Source organism: Ceratotherium simum, chromosome 32 (assembly GCF_057802395.1).
Source record: "Ceratotherium simum simum isolate JZ-2026a chromosome 32, ASM5780239v1, whole genome shotgun sequence".
NCBI classification, from domain to species: domain Eukaryota; kingdom Metazoa; phylum Chordata; class Mammalia; order Perissodactyla; family Rhinocerotidae; genus Ceratotherium; species Ceratotherium simum.
In genome coordinates, this window is record NC_141931.1 from 21,863,273 (window position 1) to 21,888,391 (window position 25,119).

The window sequence follows — 25,119 nt, forward strand, 5'->3', positions numbered from 1 at the left end:
ACACAATTATAGTTTGGTTTTGTGTGTTTGTTCGTTTTTAAAGACAAAAACAAAATCAAAAGCAGAAACAAGATTGAAAAGTTGAGAGCAAATGTAGATCTTTCTCAACTTAAATGGGGTTACATAATATCGTAGTATCAGTGGGGTTACCAATATTGACTTAGGATATCAGTAATTTTAATGTACATGTAGATGACCCTTTCAACACCCTGCCTTCTTGGTTCCTTGAACTCATGTCCTCCCATAACTCTGTCCTCCACCCTACCTCCACAACCCATTCCCATGGTAGTAGCCTTGTTATGATCAATAACCTCTCCATAAGCTCTAGTTTATGCATTCCACTCTGACCACCACTTCCTACCTTTCTAGCTCAACTCCCTTTACCACTGTGACTCCAGCAACCCTTCAACCTCATCAATACCCCCAACCCACTGATCTTATCACCTCTTCACTGACCTTTACTCTTTTCACATCTCCTTTCTCATCCTTATTTAGCCTAAATTCCAGAGTCAATCATTATAACCATTCTTTGGCATACACCCTTAACTCCCTTGACCCTTTCTCACTCCAAACCACAACCCTAGTTAATCCCAACTTTCCACCTGTTCCACATCTGCACCTATGTAAGGAATGTAGCTGGAGAAAACACACAATCACACTGACTATCTCACTTTAAAATCTTGACAAAGAATCTCAAGTGGACCCTCAATGCTCTTAGACCACTATATTTCCCTAATCTACTCATTATCCTCCTCTCCCAGATGACTATTTCACACCTTTAAACCCAGGACCGCCTCCTCCATCATCACTCTCAGCTAATGATCCAAGAGTATTTCCTCCAACCCCTACCTCAACATCTACAAATTTTCTATCATCTGCATCCATATTCTCTGCCTTCCAATTATTACCAGAGATGAACCCACCATGCTCCTGTCAAAAGCTGAGCCAATCCCTTATGCAGTGGATGCCATCCCATCTTGCCTACTCATAGCAATCACTCCAGTCATTCTACCCTCCTTCCTGCATCATCATTTTCTTCTCTACTGGATCATTCCTATCAGCATACAAACATGCTGTTATTTGTACTATCTTTAAGACAAAAACAAAAACAAAAAGAACTTCTCTTGACACAAATTCCCCCATCAGCTACACCCCATTTCCTTGTTCTATGTGCAACAAAACTCCCTCTAAACTTTCCTCCTTCCATATATTCCTAAATACATTCCAATCAGATTTGGCCCCTACCACACCATCTAAACTGCAGTTACCAACCACCAAATGAACTCTTCATTGCTAAATCCAATGGCTAATTCTCAGTCTTCATCTTAATTGGCCTTGATACTCCCTCCTTCTTGTCATGTTTTCTTCACTTGCTTTCTAGGACCCTCCTCCAACCTCACTGGTTGCTCCTTCTCAGTCTCATTTCTTCTTCTCTGCAGCCTCTTATGGTTGGACTATCCCAGGGCTCAGTTTTGGGGCAACTTCTCTATTCTATCTGTACACACTCCTTTGATGATTTCATCCAGTCTTATGATTTTAAATATCTATATACCAGTGACTCCCAAATTATGTCTTCCACATACTCGTTTCCTATATTTTTCAAAAACTGTAGTTTTGTACTTCACATGCAGTTCTTTAATTTACCTGCAATTTATTTCTGTAATCTGTTTTATAAAATCATTTCTCGTGTCATTATCTATCAGTATAACTATCCATCTATCTACTGTTCTACCTACCTTTCTACTAATCTACCATCTATCTATATATTTTATCTGCATGTATGCTAAAATAATTAATGTTATGCATGTACTTAGGGTGATGTGTACAGATGTCTCCATTTACTCTGAAATGCAGCAAAAAATAATATGGATATATAAACAGAGGGATGATGGACGAGCATATATGTGATAAAACAAGTATAAGAAAAAATTAACGGTAGAATCTAGGCAGTTGGCATATGAATGTTCACTGTAAAATTTTTTTCAGCTTTTTTGTATGTTTGAAAATTTTCATAATAAAATATTAGGAAGTCATATGCGTAAGGAGACATCAGTAATGCTTCTCACCAAATGATAACATGGTTATTTCTGGGTGGTTATTTAAAATTTTTTAATGATCATGAATTATTTTATAAAAATACTATCATTAGTTGAAAAAAATTTTTTTAAATAAAAATACAGATTCCTAGCCCTCGATGCTAAGAATCTGATCCGGCGTTGGTCCCTGTACCTCTATTTATAAAAAGCTCCCTAGATGATTCCAATGATCAGCCTGGTTTAGGAATCACCGACCTTTGTCACACAGGAATCACTTTAATTGCCGTAAAACCGTGATACTGATATACCTGAGGCATCATGTTTCCAAGGAATATTGACATTGCATTAAATCTGTTTCATTCAACTACTACAATGTCTTACAGTTTAAGGTGCACATTAAGTATCTGCAGGAGGTAGTTCTATTTCAAAGCACCTGGGAAGCAGGAAAACATTTCTTGGCATCCAGAAGACATTGGACATACCTGCAGGAAACGCTCTATGCGACAAGAGGAGTGGTCGGGTCCGGCCCCGTCGTACCCGTGGGGAAGGAGAATAACAATACCAGTCTGGAGGAGCCACTTGGCCTCTCCTGGAAAAGCACACGGTAGGGAGTAAGAACTCTATGAAACAGGAACAAAAGAAAGAGTCCGATGGACTTGGGTAGAAACAAGTGTTAGTTTGCTGCCTGACCCCCTAAAACCGTTTTCATTGCACGTGCTTGCTAGCATTGCTACACCCTCCTTAGGAGGACAATATCCATCCTCCTGCTGAAAGCCTACAATGACACATTCACTGGGCATTAGCAAGTGGAAGACCGACTCAAAGGTGAGCGTCCCGGCTTCCAGGACGGCACGTGCCACTCAGATTCCACCTCCGAGGCTGGGCAGCTCCTATCTGTCTTCACAGCACCGCTTACAACACAGGCCACTGTCCTCAAACTGAGGGCGCAGACACTTAGAACAGTCTCTGGACACGTCAAGGTCCAGTCTCCTCAAGGAACGTTTCTTCTTCACAACTACAGTTACAGAGAAACACAACCACGGGAAGGGGCTGAAGTGCACACTCAAAATGCAAGAGTGGTTACCCCCAGAAAAGGGGGTAAGGGTCTGGGGGGAGACTCAGACTTGTACTTCATAGACTTTGAATTTTTACAATAACAAATATTCAAATTTTACAATAATTTTTACAATTACAAAATAAAACAAAAATTTTTACAAATTTTTACTGCTTTTGTAAATGACGATTAAAAATAATAAAGATGCACAACTTCCAACTTTCAGACACTTGAGTCTCCCTGGATTGAGGGAAGTGAATCTGCAAGGCTGCCATTCACTCTGACCACCAATCCTCACTATGTCACCATTGCCTACTTGTGATTCAGGTCACAGTTACTCAACATACCCCAGGAGCAGACCCAAAAGTTAAACCGCCTAGGAGTGGCAGGTACAGGCACTGCTCCCTACAGCCAAACACATTCCCCCGAAGATGGGAAGGTGCTCCCCGCACAGTCGCTGAGTGGCCCTCAGCCCTCCCAGACAGCTGATTTAACTGTCTGATAGCTGCCCGCCCTAGTGGATGACAGGACAATCCCCCTGGTGCACAGGAGTCTCCTGAGCAGCTATGGCCCCTTTTCCCTCATTCGTCCCATCAGCCTGGTGCCATGCATCCACTACACACCCACATGCCAACACCAACCTCCAGAGATGAACGTGTCAAAGATGATCTGGGCACCATTGAAGAAATCCCCAAACTGAGCCTCCCAGATCGGCAGTAACTTAGGGCTTTCAATGCTCATCCCATACTCAAATCCCAGGACAGCCTCTTCGGACAGCGGGCTGTTGCTGACCTAATGCAAGGAAGGGAAAAGAAACACTGTCACGCCAGGGAAGGTGTGACGTGAGTCAGTAAAGATAAAGCATCACATTTATCCAAACCTCTCAAAAGGGAGAAGGGGTGGAGGGGAGCTTTGTTTTCATTCATCTCCACATTCCTTTGAGAAAGGAGATCTACTGCTCTCTATGAATGATGCATATGGAAAAAGTTGGGACAAAGACAGAAAGAGACAAAAGAGATTGGAATATGGGCATTAAAAATTTTCTTCAAGGAGAAGCAAAATTAACTTCTCAAATGACCCATCTTTGCAGCTGAGAGGAAAACTGTGTCATACAAGCTTTTTAAAAAGTATCACAAAATAAAGGGGGGAAGTTACCCAAAAAAGGCCTACCTTTGATTCGAATCCATTATTCTAATATCCCATTTGCACAATAAAGCAAAAGAATCATCACCACATGTTAAGATTAAAAAAGCAGAACACAAAATTACATCTCTGAGGATGTAAAACTCCTCAGCTCCTAAAGAGATGTGACAATTAAAGGCAATGTGATTCTGAACTGGGTTTGAGAACAAGATGTCAGTCACGTCTCAGTGTTAATTTCCTGGCTTGGACGGTTGTATTGTGGTGATGTAGGAGAATGTCCTTGTTTGTAGGAAATACACATCAGGGGCATCAGGTTGGCAACTTGATGTTGCCAACTTGATGTCTCAAATGTTTCAGAGTGACAAAAAGTTCTTTTGTATTACACATCCACTTTTTGGTAATTTTGTGTTTGTTTCAAAATTTGTCTAAAAAATATTTTTTAAAGTTACATATTTACAGGATATTATTTGGCAATAAAAAGGAATGAAATACTGATACACACTACAACATGGATGGACCTGAAAACATGATGCTAAGTGAAAGAAGCCAATCACAAAAGGCCACATATTGTATGATTCTATTTATATGAAAAGGCCAAAATAGGCAAATTGGTAGAAACTGAAAGTAGATCAGGTTGCCAGGGGCTGGGTGGAGGAAGGAATGGGGAGTGACTGCTAATGGGTATGGGGTTTCTTTTTGGGTTGATGAAAATATTCTGAAATTAGATAGTGGTGATGGTTGCACAACTCTGTGAATACACTAAAAACCACTAAATTGTATACAATGAAAGGTTGAATTCTCTTCTATATCTCAAGAAAGCTTTTATTTTAAAAAAACAAAACTCTGTAAAAAAGTTGCATCTCTGCTATGATTACAACTATAAAAACTTGTGATTTATATGGATAAGAACTCAATGACAACAAAGAAAAATGAAAATAGATGACATTAGTATTATGGGATTATGCATAATTTATCTTTTCTGATTTCTCTTTGATTTCAGTTATAATCTATATAATACATTAACTTAAAAAGAGACTGCTGCATTTCTCAGATTCATGAGCCTGTTGTAAATGGGGTTTGGACTGGCCACTTTCCTTGTCCCTCTGCCTGTCCTCACGTCCGTCCTCATCTCTCTTCCTACTCAAGGCTGACATACCCACTCATATTCTAAATCCATCCCTTCCTTCTGCTTCTTTACCCAGCTTCATCACCTAACCCCTCTTCTCTGAACCTTTCCTCACTGGCTTTCTCCTCTCAGCAGACAGACAATCAAAAGCTTAAAAATAAAACAAGAAATATTCCCCTGACCAGTGCTCTCAGCCACTGCTTCCTTTCACAGTCAAGCCTCTAGAAAGAATGATCTCATCCACTTGTCTCTACCTCCTTAACTTCTGTTTACCCTTCAACTGGTACAATCTAGCTTCTGCTCTCATTGCTCCACTGAAATAGCTATACATGAGGTCAACCCTTGACCTTCTAGGTGCTAATGCATCCTGCCTTTCTGGATGCTCGTTGGGGATATACTTCTCCTCTGCTAGCCCCTTAAATGTTGTTTTTCCTAGGACCCTATCCCTTGGTTCTCTTCTCATTCTGCTCTCTCAGGGAGATTCTTCCACTCCCGTGGTACCAAACCCTCCTACACCCTGATTACTTCCGAATGTATATCTCAAGACCAGATTCCTTCATTAACCCCAGACATACATATCTAATTGCCTGCCAGAAACCTCTATGTCATTCAGCCACCTCAAAGTCAAATGTCCATAACTGAATCCATCGTCTTTCCTTACTAAACCTGTTCCCTGCCCTTTACTCTCTATTTGGGTGAATGTCACCATCATATACCAGCTGTGCCAGTTAGGAAGCTAGGAGATAACTGAGACTAGTCTTTCTTCTTCACTCCCTGCATCTACGACTAAGTCCTATGGCTGTTATTTTCTGACTAGTTGTCAAGTCTGGCCCCATATCCCATCTGCACTGCTATTGCCCTAATTTATGTCCCCATGATTTCTTGCCTAGGTGACATAGAAGCCTCCTTAGAAATTGTCCTAAGTCTCCCCTTTCTTCAACTCAGGGCCCAAAGTATCATCAGGAGCACTCTTTGTAATATGAAAATCTGATCCCTTGTTCAAAATTCCTCCGTGGTTTCAGTTTTACATCACATTCAACGTCTTTCACCATGCAGGTAGTCCTATTTGGCCAATCTCTTCTTTTTTCACTCCTGTATCCACTTTGCAGCTTAAACTCCATTCACATAAAGTTATTTGTAGTTCCCTGAGCATGGTGTCAGGTCCTCTGACTTCACAACTTTTATATGCACTATTGTGTCCACCTAGAATGTTCTCTCTACATTAGACGAGGCAACTCCTAGCGTCCTTCAAGTCCCAGCTCAAATCTGGCTTCCTCTCCCAAGCTTTTCCTGACTTCCCCAAGTAGATTAGCTGCTCCTTCTCCTATGCATATATTATACTTTATACACTTCTATACACTTATCTACCTTATTTTCTTGAATCTATTAATGCTTTCATTTATTCTAAAAAGTATTTAAGGTGGCTCGTAAATATCCATGCTATACAACATGATAGTGTAAATGTAAATGGAGAGAAAGAAGATAAAACATTGAGACAAAGAACAGAGTTGGGGAAAAGACATAATCTGGTGACCTATTCCTTTGTCACCGAGGCTGCTGTGGCCTCCACCTCTTCCTAGAAGCCATCATTATTATTATTTTTTGAAAAGTGCATATATTCATTGTTTTATTTTCTGATTTTTATAGAAGCCATTATTGATAAGGGAATGCTGGTCAGTTGCAGAATTCATAGTGTACACACAATAAAGAAAAACCAAGATCAAGCAGGAGTTTCTCCCAGAGTCTTCATATAAAGGACATGGTATATGATAATAAGTGAAATCTTTGATAGCTTCCTCATAGCAGATGCAAGACATTTAACTTAGGCTTTTTAAATAGCAATAATAAAAGCTAAATAATACTATAGATCACATCACAATTCAATAAAAGATATTGGGGTGGGGGGATACTAAACATTTCAGTATCTAGATCACCAGTCTGACTTGATCCAGGGATGGATTTTAGACTAATTTAAAGAAAATATAAGCTATATGTCCTTTATGTAATCTGCCTAGAATTGTGCTTTGAGAATTGAACTTTTAAATAAATATTGAGTATCAGTGAACTCAACATTACACTCTCCAACAAAGGGCTAGAATAGGAAAAAAGATGACATGGCGCTAATCATACCTTAAAGGATAATTTATGTTAATCAACATGTGCCAGGCACTATGCTAGTTGTTGGAAAGACAGAAATGAAAGACCCAGCCCCTGCCCTTGACTCACAACAAGAACAGCTCAGTGACCGGCACACAGAAATACAGGGTAACAGACATATTCATCAAGCCCATAAACCTTAGGGAATAAAGTAACCTTGAGGAAGTGGGTTTCTTTTTTTCAAGTAGGCAAGAAATATTGGCTTATTTTCCACATCTTTGGCTTACTTTAATGAATTCAGCAAAATGTAGGTTATAATGTCAATTTTGGACTGACAAACTGAACATCCATTGGACATTTACTGGATTACAGATAAGTAGTCAGAGTAAAACAGCTCTGGTCTACTCGCTAGTATGTTATTTCCATTCCAAGTGTACAGACCTACATTCTCCACCCATTCAGCACCCCTTCGCTTCAAAAGGTATTGAACCCAAAGTTGCCAACATCTGGTTCTAGTCGCTTTAAGAATCCTGTAACTATGATCATCAGCACTTGGGTTTTACAACAGATAAAACATCCTACCTCAAGAAACCCCTTCTGATTAGGGTCCATATGGTTCAGAGGGATATAGGTGTCATCGGTCTCCTGGCAAACAACCATTGCGTGCCTCTGACTGAAAGTTCCACGGCCAACATCTTGGCCACTCAGACGAACATTAAAACCTTAAGCAAGCAAGAAGGAAAAGAAAATCCAGATTCCCATGAATAACCTAGTAATAATAAGGCATGGTGACTCTGAATTCTTAACACACCAGCTCATCCTGAGAATTTTTCTTCGGATAATAGATAATCCTTATTAAAATACACCTGTCCCATATTCAAAAGTCTGTAGTCAAGGTGAGATTGTATAAGAATGGAGAGTCATTTGCCCTACAATTTTTAGAGGAAAATATCTTTCCAATACATCTAGCTGTGAGCCCTTTGTTTTACAGGAATAATTGCTTTATAGTCTTTTCTCTGATGAAGGATGTCAACATGACTCATACTAAGATTAAATCATATTGTCAGGTAAGAAAAGTTAACACATTTTAGAACCTCTCCAGTCAATGAAAACAAAAAGAGGTAGTTGTAATCAAGAACCACAGGGGTCACATATGACGAATGTCATAGGAAGCATCCCCTACCAGCTGTGCAGCTCAACAGAAACTTCTTACCTTGAGCAAGTAATGAGCCCAAGGCCAGAGCTTCTGCTGTGGCCCAGTCTAACTTTGTTCCATCCATCACTTTCTCCATTCTGGACTGTAAAATTGAAGGGGAGGAAAAAAGAAACATTTATTTATTTATTTATTTAAAATTGTTTTTTTTAACTTTATTTATTTTTTCCCCCAAAGCCCCAGTAGATAGTTGTATGTCATAGCTGCACTTCCTTCTAGTTGCTGCATGTGGGACGCGGCCTCAGTAGGGCCAGAGAAGCGGTGCGTCGGTGCGCGCCCGGGATCCGAACCTGGGCTGCCAGTATCGGAGCGCGAGCTCTTAACAGCTAAGCCACAGGGCCGGCCCATAAAAAAGAAACTTTTAAGAGTCCAAATTCTTTTTTCACACTGAGTTCAAAAAATGTAACGCAACAATGGTAAGTATCAAAAATATAATGTTAAACAGAAAGTGCAGAAGGATACATGAGAGTATTACTGCAATTATATGACATTCAAAACAGGCAAAACACACGTGCCCTCAGGTTAGTGAGGATGAATGAGAGGAACTGCCATCAGGAAGGGGTAATGGGGAACGGTATTTGTAATATTCTATTTCTGCAGCTGGATGCTGAGTACATAGTTTGCTTTAATAGTCTCTATACCTATAACAAGAACTTAAAAATGAACTTAGTGTTTTAAAAAGAGGGCCGGCTCCGTGGCTTAGCGGTTAAGTGCGCGCGCTCCGCTGCTGGCAGCCCGGGTTCGGATCCCGGGCGCGCACCGACGCACTGCTTCTCCGGCCATGCTGAGGCCGCGTCCCAAATACAGCAACTAGAAGGATGTGTAGCTATGACCTACAACTACCTACTGGGGCTTTGGGGGGAAAAAAAATAAATAAAATTATAAAAAAAAATAAAAATAAAAATAATTTAGAGGGCAGTGTCTTTATCCGAGTTCAAGAAAGATGAAGGCCAGTGGCTGGCCCGGTGGCACAAGTGGTTAAGTGCGCACGCTCTGCTGTGGTGGCCCGAGGTTTGCCGGTTCGGATCCTGGGCACATACTGACGAACTGCTTGGCAAGCCATGCTATGGTGGCGTCCCATATAAAATGGAGGAAGATGGGCATGGATGTTAGCCCAGGGCCAGTCTTTCTCAGCAAAAAAGAGGAGGATTGGCAGATGTTAGCACAGGGCTGATCTTCCTCACAAAAAAAAAAAAAGAAAGAAAGAAAGATGAAGGCCTTTAACTCCTTGCTCTCTGGCTTTAGCACTGAGACTTCTGCATCCCAGGAAACTCCCTGAGTACCAGGCAAAATCAGGATGATTTGTCAGTCTCTAGTGAACATGAGACAACATGTAAAAGCTCAACATGTTTAAGGGTCTAAATGGTTGCCTTCGGGGGTATGTGTGTTGATTTTTGTTTATTTAATTTAAGCCGCTCAAAAGAATGAAAGTGTTTTCTGCCCACTGGTCAGAAAAATCAAAACAGGCATTCCTGTATTGCTGTATTTTTAATAATGTGTATGTAGTAAATTTACATGCAATGTATTAACAGGTACGAATGAATGAATGAATGGAGGAAAAATAGTAGACAAAATCTGAGTTAATTGACTATCAGTACCAATACACTAGGATCTAATGACACACAATAACTATTTGTCAAAGGAATTAGCCAACCACAAAAGACCAGACCAACACCAGTGCCTTTGTTGCACAAGAAGAACCAACAGTAACGGGAGATGTCAATACTCCCTACCTGAGCATACACCTTCAGAAGGTGACTGTGCATTTGGAGCTCCTCCGGCACCTCTACGGACTTCCCGCCGATAAACCGCAGGAGGTCGAGGGGCACGCCTGTGTTCCAGGTGGTAATGCAAGCTTCCGGCTGAACCAGGCCCCACCAATGGGCCTGCAGGTTGGTGGCAGGGGGGTTGTAGTGGGCCATGTTAGTTAAACGGTCATTTAGCTTTGCATAGTAGGAGGCTTTGATTTCCGATATCTCCTCCTGGGTCATGAGTCCACTGGCAACAAGGTGCTCTGCATATGTGTCTGGGATGCTCTTTCGGGCTCTGTCCAAGAAAGAGGGGAAAAAAATCCATCTGACTTGTAAAAATCGAAGAGAAACATACAGTCAGTGTGGAAGGTACTGTAAAGTGGCAGCACTATAAAAAGGCATGCAGGAAATGTTCCAGAACTAGATAGAGAAGGTGGTTGCACAACACTGGGAATGCACTAAAGGCCACCAAATTGTTCACTTTAAAACGATCTATTTCGTGTTACGTGACTTTCACTCTAATGCATTATTGTTTTTAAAAAGGCAGTGGTGAGTATCATCCTCTTCTAGGCAAGCAAGAAAAAACAAATTTATCTTCATAAGCTTTTGTCTACATCCAGGTAGAAATAATTAGTAGTAGGGTTTTTCTATGAGTTGGTAAATTCTGGACAGTTATTTACAAGACTGACCTACATGACCTACCCACTCAGCACCCTTTTATTTCAAAAAGTATTGAACCCAAAGTCGCCAACACCTGTTCAGGTGGCTTTAATAATCTCGTAACTATAATAATCAGTACCTGGATTTTACAGTAACAACAACAATGCCACTCTACATTCACGTAATACTTTAAACTATAATTATATATATAATTTATAACTATATTTAATCCTGACAAAAGTGAGAGGTAGGCAGCATAGATTTTTTTAAATGGAGCCCTGAGCCACATCAAGTCATTCAGCGGTTAAATTCAGAGAGCCCAGATTTGTTCTTCCAAGAGCAGTTTGCTACGTATGACCAGAAAGGCCCATAAACTGTCCCCGAATTTATTCCTCTTCTTTAGTTTATATCTATGAGGAAATAAAGTGGGGAAGGGGGATCTATTTTACTTTCTAGTATCTCAAAAGGAAATTCCAAAGTAACATGTTCCTCTCTGTCACATTAACTTCTGACTCAGCACTGTCTAACAGAAATACAATGCAAGCCAATACGTAATTTAAACTTTCCTAGTGGTCACATTAGAAATGGTAAAAAGAAACAGGTGGAATTAATTTTAATAATATATTTATTTAACTCAATAGATCCAAAATATTGTTATTTCAATATTAATATAAAAATTATTATTGAGATAGTTTACATTCTTTTTTTCACACTAAATATTTGAAATCTCATGTGTATATTACACTTACAGCACATCCCCATCAGGACTAGCCACATTTATTTAAGTGTTCAATAGCCACTTATGGCTAGTGGCTTCCGTATTAGCGCAGTTCTAAACATTCCTTAAAATCCATCACGTTATGTCTCACCAAGGCACAAAGCAGGTTCACATCTATAGTTTGCAGAAGTGAATCATGGAGGTTCTGTTTCTGATCCTGTCAAAGCCATGCTAAGTAGCTTAGGGCAAGGCTCTGCCTACGTCTTCCTCCTTCAGATTTCCCATCTGCTAAGTAAGGCTGTTAAGTGGCCCTTTGTCTACTCATCAAGGAAACACGTAGAGTTTGAAGAATATGGGGAGCTTTCTTGAGACCCCTAGGGTGATCATCCCAGTTTGCCCAGGACTGTCCCAGTTTTAGCAGTGAAAGTTTCACGTCCCAGGCAAACCGGGACGTCATCCTACCTGAACGTGTCTAATAAAAATAATAATGCAAGCACTATGGAGGAGAAGGCACATTAAATAAAGGTTGATAATTGTACCTGATGATTTTGTACATGACCGGGTTGGTAAAGAAGGGCTCATCCAGCTCGTTGTGGCCCCATTGCCTGTAGCATAACAAATCAACAATCACATCCTTCCGGAACTGGCGCTGGTATTCAAATGCCAGCCGTGTGGCACGAAGCACTTCCTCTGGGCTATCTCCATTGACATGGATGATGGCGCAGCCCACAAGCTTCCCTGAGGCAGAGAAGATGGAGATGAAGTGGGCCAGTTAACCTCAAATGACACTGGCCCACCTCCAAGTCCCGCTGCTCGCATGGGTAGGCAGCCCACGTCCTCGGAGGTAGTTTGGCTTGGATGTTAAGAACTGGCACTTTGGAGTCCAGCTGACAAAAATGAGTTCAAGTCCCAGTTCTGTAACCTATTGTGTGATCTTGGTTAAAGTTATGAATCCCAGTCTCCTTATCTATAAAACTGGGATAATGGCTCCCACCTCTTAGTGGTATCATAAAGATTAAATGAGTGAATGCATATAAAGTGCTTAATGTGCCTGGCACATAATAACCAATGTTTATTTTGTTATTGTCATTATTACTGTTATCTTTCCTCCTGAGATAAAAGGGTCATTAAAGGATATATCCTAGGAAAACATGGATTTTCTCCAAAGAGAATTCCTAGAATGTATTTGCAGTATCTCCATCAAACTAACCACAAAAAATTCACATGGACAGCCCCAGAAGGTCTCCAGACTAGGGTTTGGGTGCAAAAACAGAATAGTTCCTACCATCTAACAGTTCTTGTAATTCTGTGCATTGGGGAATGGGCAATAAAAGCCCTGCCTTTCTCTTAATACTGCCAATTTCCAGGTGAAAACAAGTCAACTTTGCTTCTTCAAATCTGATTTCTAACCAGCCGACTTAGTCAGATTTACTGGTTGAACAAATCCTTTTTGACTAAGATCTTAGGTGCTCCAAGTTTGATTCCTAAAGACAATTACTGTAGTGTTGTACTAATTGTGTTGATCCCTGGTTTCCACCAGATCATTCAACTGGATACTTGAGCAATTTGAGATTGCATCCTCTAAGTTCCACTCTTGTCTTATTCCCTTGGATTTAAAGATCACACTCAGACTTTAAAGAAATATTAACAACACTATTGGTGACTACTAACCATACCTGACCCAAAATTTAAAAAGGAGATAACCAGGGGCAGGCCCGGTGGCACAGCGGTTAAGTTCGTGCTCTCTGCTTTGGTGGCCCGGGGTTCACAGGTTCGGATCCTGGGCACGGACCAATGCACTGCTTGTCAAGCCATAGTGTGGTGGCGTCCCATATAAAGTAGAGGAAGATGGGCACAGACGTTAGCCCAGGGCTAGTCTTCCTCAGCAAAAACGAGGAGGATTGGCATTGCATGTTAGGTAAGGGCTAATCTTCCTCACAGAAAAAAAGAAAAAAAAGAGATAACCAGTGAGGCACACTGTTCTGAGTGAACTAGAATTTTCTCCAGGAATTTCTTGTCTGACCATCAACTCCTCCCTGTGTTACATACCGATATCACTACAGTATAAGGAAGACCTCCCTCTTTCTGCCGGAGTGGTGTAACCCAGCTGGTTATTGACAATCAAATGGACACTCCCACCAATTCTGAAATGTGGGAGATTAGAGAGCGTAAATGTTTCAGGAACAATCCCTTGACCACAGAAAGAAGCATCACCATGAACCTAAATCATGGGGAAGAAAAAAAGAAAATGAACATAAAAGATGGAGAAATTTGGGTTTTCAAATTGGAATGAATTATTTTCAAATAATAACAGGAATAAAAATAACCACCCTCTCAGTGCTCCCCTGCCCTACTAAAAATCTACTGGTTATAGAATTTTCTAGAATGGTTAGGCTGATCCAAGCAGCTTTCAGAGATACTAAAACAGTCCTTTTCCTCTTACAGCCACCACCAGATGACTTACTCTTTCCACCTCACATCATCACCTGTACCCATCACTTCTAGTATACCCATCAACATTCTAGTGCAGACAGCACCACTATAGGAGGAAGGGCTCCAGGAGGTACAAAAGGAAAATCAGCTCTAGTAAAGCTTTCATGAGAACAGCCTGCAAGACACAAGGAACAGTGCACAGCTTTGAACAGCCCCTCTTCCCCAATTATTTGGCCCCCGAAAAGAGGCTCTATGTAGCTCCCATCACCTAATCCCCGCTGTGTGTGTTGGTTACCATTGTGAATACAAAGAGATGTGACAGCAAAGACAGGAGGCGTGGAGGGAAAGTATAACAAACATAAGTGAAAGGATGCTTTGAGGGAAAAACAAAATACTATTAGGAGAGAATGTCTGAACTGTGCTGTTCTTCCAGAGCATTTCATAATGTCATCACAAAACCTGGCAGACAGAAAGTGGTAGAGAAAAGGGGGTATTTTTTTTTTTTAGAAAAGTTGAAAGCAAGTAATGAGGGAATTGTAGCTCTTAGAGGATCTTAGAAGAAAATAGGAGCTCTGCTAAAAGACTGTTATCATAAGCAGCCAAAATGCTGAACCAAAAAATAAAATCATCTGATATGTCCTAACTTAAGGTAACCATTTTGGCTCCAATAATAATGGGAGTAAAAGACCTAATATGAATGAAGAAAGAACACCTGCAAGTAGATTTTTTAAACAGACATTGAAAACGTCCTTTAAAAAGTCTTTTTTTTTTTTTTTTTTTGTGAGAAAGATCAGCCCTGAGCTAACATCCATGCCAATCCTGCTCTTTTTGCTGAGGAAGACTGGCCCTGGGCTAACGTCTGTGCCTATCTTCCTCTAAAAAGTCATTTTTATATAAGTAGAATATTTTGGCTAAGAAAGGAAGCACTCCTTTGACTAACTGAAATTTCCAGTCCACACTTTCCCATTGCTAGGGTCTATAGGGATGACTGACATTTTGGAGTATCTATCTCTAGTAATAACACACTGTGACATTATCTCCACAGCACCAGACACTATCTCCATTGTCCATTCAACAACCAGGTGGGCGGCCAGGTAAGGAAGTCACTACCGTCCTCTTTACAGATGAGAAAACCAAGGTTCAGAAAGAATATATATTTCACATGGCTTGGACTAGATGCTAGACCTTCTGTGATCCCTCTGCTTTTTCTACTTATTTCCCCACCCCTCCAAGCCTTTCTCCCGGATCCAGGAACTTACTATAGACATGTTCTCGTTTAATCCTCAGAACACTACGAGGAATGTACTATACTCCCATTTTACCCATGAGATTTGGAGAACCTAAGTAACAGAACCAAGCACACCACGCTAGTAGGCAGCAAAGCCAGGATTTGAACTCAGGTCTTCTTGGTTCTCGAGTCCTCGTCTTTTCTACACCATGCTATACTGTAAAGTCCAACCCTCAGCCACACGGTGGCTCACACAGGGTCAAGGGGTTCCTGGCATCTGAACACTCTTCGCCTTTTGGCCTCCTTGCTGATGGGATCTCTTGTGGGATCCCATTTTACCCATGAGATTTGGAGAACCTAAGTAACAGAACCAAGCACACCACGCTAGTAGGCAGCAAAGCCAGGATTTGAACTCAGGTCTTCTTGGTTCTCGAGTCCTCGTCTTTTCTACACCATGCTATACTGTAAAGTCCAACCCTCAGCCACACGGTGGCTCACACAGGGTCAAGGGGTTCCTGGCATCTGAACACTCTTCGCCTTTTGGCCTCCTTGCTGATGGGATCTCTTGTGGGGTAATGAACTAAAGGAGATCGGTAAAACAAGGAAGAGAGACGTGTGTCTCTTCTGCTCCTTTACACAAGTGTTACAGTGGAGGCACTGATCAGACATCACATCTGTTCATAACTTGCATCATTTTATCATGGTCTTAGGATTCTTGACACTAAAGCACACATGTGTCATTTACTAATTTTATTTTCCTTCTTAAATCAGAAGAGAAACCACTCCACTCTACTCCATAAAGCTTAGTGGGAATAAGGGTCCATGAGCACAAACGAATGCTGGGTGAGGTGGATGCTACCAGCCAAACATGGCAGTGGGGTTTGGACACACCCAGAAGATCCCAAACGAGAATTCACTTCCACCAGGTCTAGGACTAAGATAAACAGAAGATAGAACAGGAAAAGTAGATCCAGAATGTCACCCATGGTGATGTTATAGGCTCCAAATTTAGAGTTCCCACAAGAAATTAGAATTGCGTACTTGAGCAAGGCAAGATATGCAGATATAGCAGGGCAAAACATTTTAGGAACACAAAGTAGGCAAAAGAGGGTAGTCAGTCTCTCATCACTTTAAAGAAAATGTCATTTTCACCTCTTACTTCAGAAGTCCATCTTAAGATCTGCTTAATGTACTGGCTAAGTGTAAATGACTAAAATCTTGCAGAGTATCATGAATTAAGTCAAGTGAAAGGCAAAGAGAATGTCTGGCTAATGATTTGGAGATTCCTATATAGAAATACCATATTACAGTCCAATCCAATTCTGCCTACTCCCAATTTATTTACTACAAGTTTCTGGCCCAGGAAAAATTAACATGAATAAGATAGTGTGGTTATTTGCATACGTAGCACAACATTCTACTGCCTTATAGATTTATGTATTTCTGTTGGGTTTGAAGACTCAGTTACTGATATCCAGGATTAATTATCTCCCCATAGTTAAAGGTTCATATTTAAATGAATACTCGTAGGAAAAAAAATGTGACCCACAGTCCAAACCTCTAAAAGATACCTGTCAGCTTGGAAAACTGGGAGGAAGAGGAAGCAAGAACCACATTAATAATTTGTATTGGCTGCCTTAATGCCAAAGACCTTCATTGTAAAACAAACAAGCAAACAAAATAAATCCAGACTCTTGTAGCCTTGTTAGATATACAGATACCATGTAGTTTCCTAGAAGGCTGTACTTTCAGAGAAGTAAGGACACCTGTCCTCTCAGAAGCATCAGCTATGCCAGTGTCTATCCCCTTAATTAATTCATAACTCAACAAAGGAAAAACATAGCAAAACTTCAGTCTAAAGTCAGTTGCCTTGAGACTAGACCTCACATCTCCTATTAATTTCTAAAACAACTCCAGAATTTTATTTTCACAAAAGTTGATCTGAGTTGCATCTTGAATGTCTGCCATCTCTTTTCAGAACTACCAACCCAGACATTCTTTCCTCCTGATCTTCCCAACCTCTGGCCTCACTTCCTGAAACTACAAGCACCTGTAAGCAAATGACTTTGTCCCCAGGCTGAGCCGAACTGTCTGGAGAGTAGTCCCCATCCTGTCTAGACTGCTGCCTTCCACGAGTCTTCCCGACGGCCACGGGGTTAACGGCTTCCAGGTGTGAGGGGTTAGGCAGCATTGTCACGTGGAGGGGATGGTGCGCTCCAAAGTCCAGGTCAACCGAGGAGGTCAGGTGAGACAGGACATCTCCAATGGCCGAGACATTTTCTGGAAATTCACTTAAGCCTTGCATTTTACGGAACATCAGCTATTAGGAATAAACATATGAGAAAAAATGTCTTTCATCACAATGAAGACTAGAGAAGCAACGGTTAGTTTAAATCATACAATAAAAAAAGCTTATGTACATGCTTTTATAACTATTATAACCACGCATTATTTAAAAATAGATACAGGGACTGGCCCCGGGGCATAGTGGTTAAGTTTGGCGCCGTCTTCAGTGGCCTGGGTTCACAGGTTCAGATCCCGGGCGCAGACCTACACCACTCATTAGCCATGCTGTGGCAGCGACCCACATACAAAATAGAGGAAAATTAGCACAGATGTTAGCTTAGGGCTAATCTTCCTCAAACAAAGAAAAAAAAAAAAGAGGAAGATTGGCAATGGATGTTAGCTCAGGGCCAAGCTTCCTCAGCAAAAAAATCTTCCTCAGCAAAAAAATAAAAAATAAAAATACATACGAACGTCTAACTGCTCCAATGCACACAGAACTATTTAGTGATCTTCACAACCAAATGAAGTACCAATACTTTCAGAAGAGTTTAACATGATGAAAATGGTAAGTTCCCTCTGCCTTGCAATAAGCAAAATAATGTTTCTTAAATACACCTGTTAGAATATATTTTCCAGAAGAACTTTGTGTTAATCTCATTAAAGGTAGAGAGAAAAATAATAAAATAGAACTTAATCCCATTTAAACAAGGGATGACATACTGCTTAGCTCAAGACACATCTAAAAAACTATACTGTCCAATTCTCAAAAGACTTCTCTACACACACTCTCTCACTTCACGTTCAAAGTCATCTATGAGATATATGTTGCTAGCAATTCTAAAAATGAACAAGGAAGGGGCTGGCCCGGTGGCGTAGCAGTTAAGTTTGTGTGTTCCGCTTTGGCAGCCTGGAGTTCATCAGTTCGAATCCTAGGCAAGGACCTACTCACCGCTCATCAAGCCATGCTGAGGCGGTGTCCCACAAAGAGGAATTAGAAGGACCTTCAACTAGGATATATAACTATGCACTGGGGCTTTGGGGAGAAAAAAGAAAAAGAGGAAGATTGGCAACAGATGTTAGTACAGGGCCAACCTTCCTCCAAAAAATAAATAAATAAATAATGAACAAGGAAGAAAAATTAAATTGTTAAAGGTCTTGGCTAATAAGTAAAAAGCTGGGTCTCCAATGGAGGTATTTACCAAAAACAGCATGTTATTCTCAATTAGCCAAATTATTTGAGACCTAAAAGCTTCTGTAGTTTGCAAAAGCTTCTTATTGCCCTCTCTACAACAAGAACATACATACTCAGACAGTGTAGGTACAGATGAGTTGCTGACAAATAGGATTATTTATCATCATTTCTGCATCTTTGAGTAATTTTTTTGTCAGGGATATTTTAGGAATGCAATTTTTGGTTTAAGAATTTCTGCACATATCTAAGCACATGCCGCCATCTGTCAATCACTTTTTTCTGTCATATCTCACCTTTCCTAAGGTATTTGTCTTTTAAAAGCTGATTATCAATCTCTTAGCATCAGAAACACTCAGGTATAAGTAATGGTGGTAAAGCTTGGCTCCTAGACACGACACCATGTGTATTTTCTAATGTTCTTAAGGATAACACATCCTTCCATGGGCTCTGTTCACTCTGCCTAACTCTGACAGGCCCTTTAACATTTATAATTATTTTTTTATTTTTATTTTTTTTTAATAATTTTATTTATTTATTTTTCCCCCAAAGCCCCAGTAGATAGTTGTATGTCATAGCTGCACATCCTTCTAGTTGCTGTATGTGGGACACGGCCTCAGCATGGCCGGAGAAGCGGTGTGTTGGTGCACGCCCAGGATCCGAACCCGGGCCGCCAGTAGCGGAGCGCTCGCACTTAACCGCTAAGCCATGGGGCCGGCCCACATTTATAATTATTTTTAATCTCCTGGCCAAGAAGAGTAGTAAGGTTTATCCACGCATAATGGCCACAATCTTATTAAGTATCGAATCTCTCTGATGTTCATTGACATCAAACATTCAGCCCTGGGCCGGCCCCGTGGCTTGGTGGTTAAGTGAGCGCGCTCCACTGCTGGCGACCCGGGTTCGGATCCCGGGCTCGCACCGACGCGCTGCTTCTCCGGCCATGCTGAGGCCGCGTCCCACATACAGCAACTAGAAGGATGTGCAGCTATGACACACAGCTATCTCCTGGGGCTTTGGGGGGAAAAAATAAATAAATAAAATCTTTAAAAAAAAAAAAAAAAAAAAAAAAAAAACATTCAGCCCTGACTCTTGAGTCTTTTGAGAGACTTACAGAGCAACTGAGTCGGACTGAACAGGAATACAAGATCCAATTACCTATAAAGCCACTCACTTGGGTGGTCTCTGGAGATAAAAATGTATTATGAGTTTTATACAGTCTATCAACAACAAACTCTACAAATAGTGGAAGGTAAAATTGAGTTTTTGGAAGGTAAAACTATATAAAATTGCACAGATCTTTGTGTTCCTTTGAACAATTTTTATCAAATAGGAAAAGCATGCTTTAAAAAACTGAATTCATCTTTTCACATCATCCTCGAGGAAACAAACTTTTAACTTCTCTGAGAGAAGAAAGAATTCATAAAAGGATATACAGAAAGTCCACCTAAATACCAGTTCTACCCAGCAGCATTAGGTTTCATCAATTAACCAAGCAATCTCCTGGACCAATGGCTCATGTGCTTAGTCCGTTTTATAAAAGGAATTATTACCATCAGTTTGATTCTGTTACAGTCAATTGTACACTGCTGGTGAGAAACTTAGAAAGTATCTTACCTCTGGAGGGAACTGCAGAAGGCCTGTCAATAAATTCAGCCTTCCTCTGTGGGGCATCCCGATAATAACATCGGTTATCCCACCGTAGGCTGACAGTTTCAGCAACTCATGGAAAAAGCCCATCATGCTTTCAGCTCCTTCGCCTCCATATCGCTTCACTGTGGCAAACTTGGTGGCCAAAAAGTGGTCAAACTCCTGTGGAACATCATGTCAGATACATGAGTGACCGGAAGACAGCCAGCTAGTCAGGTCCAAGTCAGACACGTGTACGTGTTGTAAGAAGAGCCCACACCTCTCCAGGTGGCTGGAGCAGCCCTTCACCACATGCCCCAGACACAGACGTAAGTAATCCAGAGCACGGCAGGAAAGCCTTGCCCAGGACACCAGACAGTAGTAGACAATGCAGAGAAAATAACCTGAGTGGTAGACCTTACCCCAAGAGGAATCCCCTTAGAATGTGCGTTCTTCTAGAGTAGAGGATGGGCCTTAGATCTCTGCTGCCTCTCCCAGGACTTGGGTTTTAGTACAGGGCTCTACAGTCCTATTTTATCAAGGCTGCAAACTAGCCAACTATCTGAATTATTGGGAATAGGTTTCCTGTCATCTTGATATGCCCGAGTCCTGATCATAGCCCTGAGGGAGAGTCAAGTCCATTGATTTGTATTGAGAGCCTCTTCCATGCAGAGATCTTTTTTTTTTTCCGGATCATCTCAGGTAATAAAAAGAGAAGTAAGATCTTAAGGATTTTGCAATCTTCTATAGAGTAAATAGACAAACACACAAAAAGTACTGACACTGAGGAGAACAATAGCTCCATTGTTCGGTGATCTACTTTTTTTCTACTTAGAAAAAAGTGGTGTGTATTATATTGTCTGTTGTGTTGAGGCAACAGGGGTAAGTGGGGGTATGTTCAGAGAGTTAATGCCTTAATTCCCTCACTTCAATGTTTACATATCTTTGTAGAAAATGAGCCCACCTATTCCACTGATATTTGCCGCTTTTATACCTGAGATTCTAGCATTAGTTTTGACAGATGTTTTCGTTCTTCTGTGGTAAATGTCTCCTTTTTCAGTTTCTCAAACTGCTTGGCAAACCAGTCTCTCTCCTGCTGGCTCTGAAGTTGGGAGGTTTCGATAGAAATCTGCCCACAGTAGATTTGGTTGAGATAGGCTAATATTTCCTCAAGAGAGGCCTCGTCCTTCCCCATGTTCAATAATCCTACAAAATGGAATCAAGGGAATCATTTTAAAGAATAATCAACCATGTAACTAAGTATAGAACATACCAAAATAATTATTTCAATTCAGAGCATTTCATTCTGAATAACAGTGGGACATCATCAGTGGTTATCTAGATTTTTCTAAAAGCAAAATTAAAAATATAGTGAAAGGCCATGAAATAGTAAAACGTGGAGAGGGAAAAATAAATCTTTCTTGACAAGGACAGAGCCAGGCTGCTTTATGTCAAATTTTGATTCTATTGTAATTTCCAACAAAAATTTGAAACCTACCATTCATTCTGCTTTATAGCTACAAATACTATGTCCTACTTATCCGAAATATCTATCTACCAAAATGTTCAAGTCTTATTAATATCTATAAAGCAAAGTCTATTATTGATCAGTTGGTCTTCCTGTGAATTAATATTGATAGCAAAGCAACATTTTAAGGTAAAAGGAAATCTCCCTGAACCTTAGTCCAAAAAAGGAAGGTTTGTAATAGGTCATTAACTCAGCACCAATCAGTTATCAGTCATTTGCCTAAACCTACAACACGAGTTTAACAAACCATCATTCACTTTATATTACCCATGGTTTCTTACAATAAACTTTAGATCTTTGAAATTGATTGACCAATGCTGCAATGAATATGGGAGTGCAAACACCTCTTCTAGATCCTGATGTCATTTCCTTTGGATAAATATCCAGAAGTGGGATTACTGGATCAAATGGTAATTCTGTTTTTAATTTTTCGGGGAACCTCCATATTGTTTTCCACAGAGGCTGCACCAACTTACATTCCCACCAACAGCGCACAAGGGTTCCTTTTTCTCCACATCCTCACCAACACTTGTAACTTCTGTTTTTTTGACAATAGCCATTCTAACAGGTATGAAGTGGTATCTCATTGTGGTTTTGATTTGCACTTCCCTGATGATTAGTGGTGTTTAGCACCTTTTCATGTATCTGCTGGCCATCTGTATATACGTTTTTGAATGCAGAGGAAACAGGCCCTATCAGAAGCCCACTCTAGAACCTCAAGACTGCTCCTCCCTGACAGGACTTGAATGTACCCCTCATTATCTCCTCACACCCCATGGAGGCCTCAGCTCCAGTGGGCATTTGGGTTCTTCAGGAACAGAGAAAGGAGCCCACCTCGTGTTGGCGGTTAAGTGTCACATGGACAGTCTGTGGTTAATGGGCTTTACCTGCGGTGTTAAAGGGTCCCTGCAGGGTCTGCACGAGGGCTTGGATTTCAGGCACATTCTCCTGCAGGGCTTGTCCAGTGAAGAGGGGGTTGATTTTGGCAGCTTTATGACCATGCTCACAGTATACCGTCACCAACCTGGCAAGGCCATGATCAACTAATTCAGGGGAAAAATAGAACAATACAGTTTAGGAAATGCCCACAAACTGCAAAATCAGTTTTTCAAAGACGACTTGGTGGCCCTAGACATTTTTAATACATTGCTCCTACCCGCCGCATCTGTCAGTAGTTTTCAGGATTATAGACTACCAGAGAGCCAGCCCTGATAGCCTAGTGGTTAAAGTTTGGTGCTCTCACTGCTTCTGTGGCCTAGGTTCAGTTCCCGGTCGTGGAACCACATCGCCCATCTGTTAGCTGCCGTGCTGTGCTGGTGGCTCACATAGAAGAGCTAGAAGGACTTACAGCTGGAATACACAACTATGCACTGGGGCTTTGGGGACGAGAAAAAAAAAAAAGACTACCAGAATCCAGGAAAACACACTTATTTCCTTAAGTTGATCTCATGATAGCTAAAGTCACTGAAAACAACCAAAAAGGAAATAGAACTGAGTGCACATTTATAAAAATAACTATGCACGCTGATAGATAGTAAAAGGGAACACCCCAAATTGAAAATAACTGTTAAAATGCTGAGATTATGGATAATTATAGTCCTCCTATTATTTGAGATATTTCTATATATCTTACATAAAAAATAGAGATAGGTAGAACTACAAAATCAATGTCACATTTCTGTCCTTATTTCTTAAAGACCCCAGGTACCTGGTTATTTCATAGACTCATGAAGTCTTAGGCTAGGGAAAGATCTTAGAAATGATCTTGTCACTCACATAATGCAAAAAAAAAAATCCCCCTTATATAGCCCTAAATGAGTGATTCCCCAGTCTCCACCTAAAGGGTACTTATCTTTCAATAAATCCAATTCTATCTTAGATGATTTTATATTCAGCCAAAAGCTGCTTTTCTTCCCTTTTCCACATGAAAATTTGAAAAAAGTCCTTCACGCCTACACTCAGTTAACCTTCAGTTCATCATGGTAGTCTTACACAAATTGAGTAAAAATCCCTGAAGATAAGCAGATCTACTATTGCAGGCACACATTTTCTAAACATTTTTAAAATTTGAGTTTTTATTTTTCAGAATCCAAAGAAAATTGTTAGCACACTTTGAAACATGTAATAACCACTTTATGAACACTTATTGCTATGCAATGATTTCAGAGCCACATATGTGCTTGGGTTTGTATTCAGAGTAATGCAAAGCGTACATCTTGTCACAGGCTTAGACGAAAGAATGGAGATGTACTGAATATGTAAGGGATGTGTTTGCACTAACACAGCAGCTAGGAGGATCCAGGCTATGTAACAAACTGACAAACTAATCAAACAATCCCATAAATGAACTGATTCCAGGCTGGAAGTTAGTCATATAAATTGCTGTAGGGTTCTATTTTGAACCTTACTGAAGTTCTCAATTGCCATTCTACGAAACAGGAAACCTTCATGGTTGTGGCTAAAATCCAGAAAGACCAGGTCTACAGCATTGTCCCTGTTGGCCACTCCTTAAAAACACATTCCTCCCTGGGCTCTGTGGCATTGCAAGCTCCTGGTTTTCCTCCGAACTCACTGGCTACTCAACCTCAGTCACTCTTGGGGGCTCCTCCTCTTGGTCCATCTCTATAACAGTGGTGCTCTGTGGGTCCGCCCAGGGCCACCTTCTCAATCCATTTTCTCCCCGGGTGATCTGCTCCACTTTCCACGGCTTCTAGCATCATCTACGAAACTACGTCTTTAGTGGGATAAGCCCAACAGTAAATACACAGGGTTTTCATCACCATTCTCATAGCAATCTGGTAGCCCTTTTTGAAAACATTCTCTTAGTGAACCCACGTCAGCTCTCGGAGAACACTGCTTCAATTTCTGACTGCTCACTAGCCAGGCTTTTATTGATACTCTGGAACACTGACATGGGAGTTGGCACAAAAGAACACTACTATCTCAAAGAACACACGGCAGTTACTACTAGGGCAGAGCCACAGAGAGAGGATTCTTCCCCTCCCACCTCTGGGCACATCCGACATCC

At 40.9% G+C, this 25,119-nt stretch overlaps 2 protein-coding genes across 2 annotated transcripts in view; both read right to left on the reverse strand.

Annotated features, from left to right (window-relative positions):
- Positions 1-25,119, reverse strand: part of SEC61A2 (SEC61 translocon subunit alpha 2) — a 213,892-nt gene that overhangs the window by 42,284 nt on the left and 146,489 nt on the right. The gene's annotated exons all lie outside the window — the stretch shown is intronic.
- The window catches only part of DHTKD1 (dehydrogenase E1 and transketolase domain containing 1), a 46,208-nt gene that overhangs the window by 9,940 nt on the left and 11,149 nt on the right, over positions 1-25,119 (reverse strand). The window contains exons 2-12 of the mRNA XM_087420823.1: positions 22,979-23,134; positions 21,558-21,769; positions 20,552-20,746; positions 17,510-17,779; positions 13,848-14,019; positions 12,338-12,536; positions 10,403-10,715; positions 8,670-8,754; positions 8,039-8,178; positions 3,732-3,882; positions 2,519-2,625 (exon numbers count right to left, since the gene is read on the reverse strand). Coding sequence (XP_087276949.1) covers positions 2,519-2,625; positions 3,732-3,882; positions 8,039-8,178; positions 8,670-8,754; positions 10,403-10,715; positions 12,338-12,536; positions 13,848-14,019; positions 17,510-17,779; positions 20,552-20,746; positions 21,558-21,769; positions 22,979-23,134 — 2,000 coding nt within the window. The remainder of the gene's footprint in view (positions 1-2,518; positions 2,626-3,731; positions 3,883-8,038; positions 8,179-8,669; positions 8,755-10,402; positions 10,716-12,337; positions 12,537-13,847; positions 14,020-17,509; positions 17,780-20,551; positions 20,747-21,557; positions 21,770-22,978; positions 23,135-25,119) is intronic.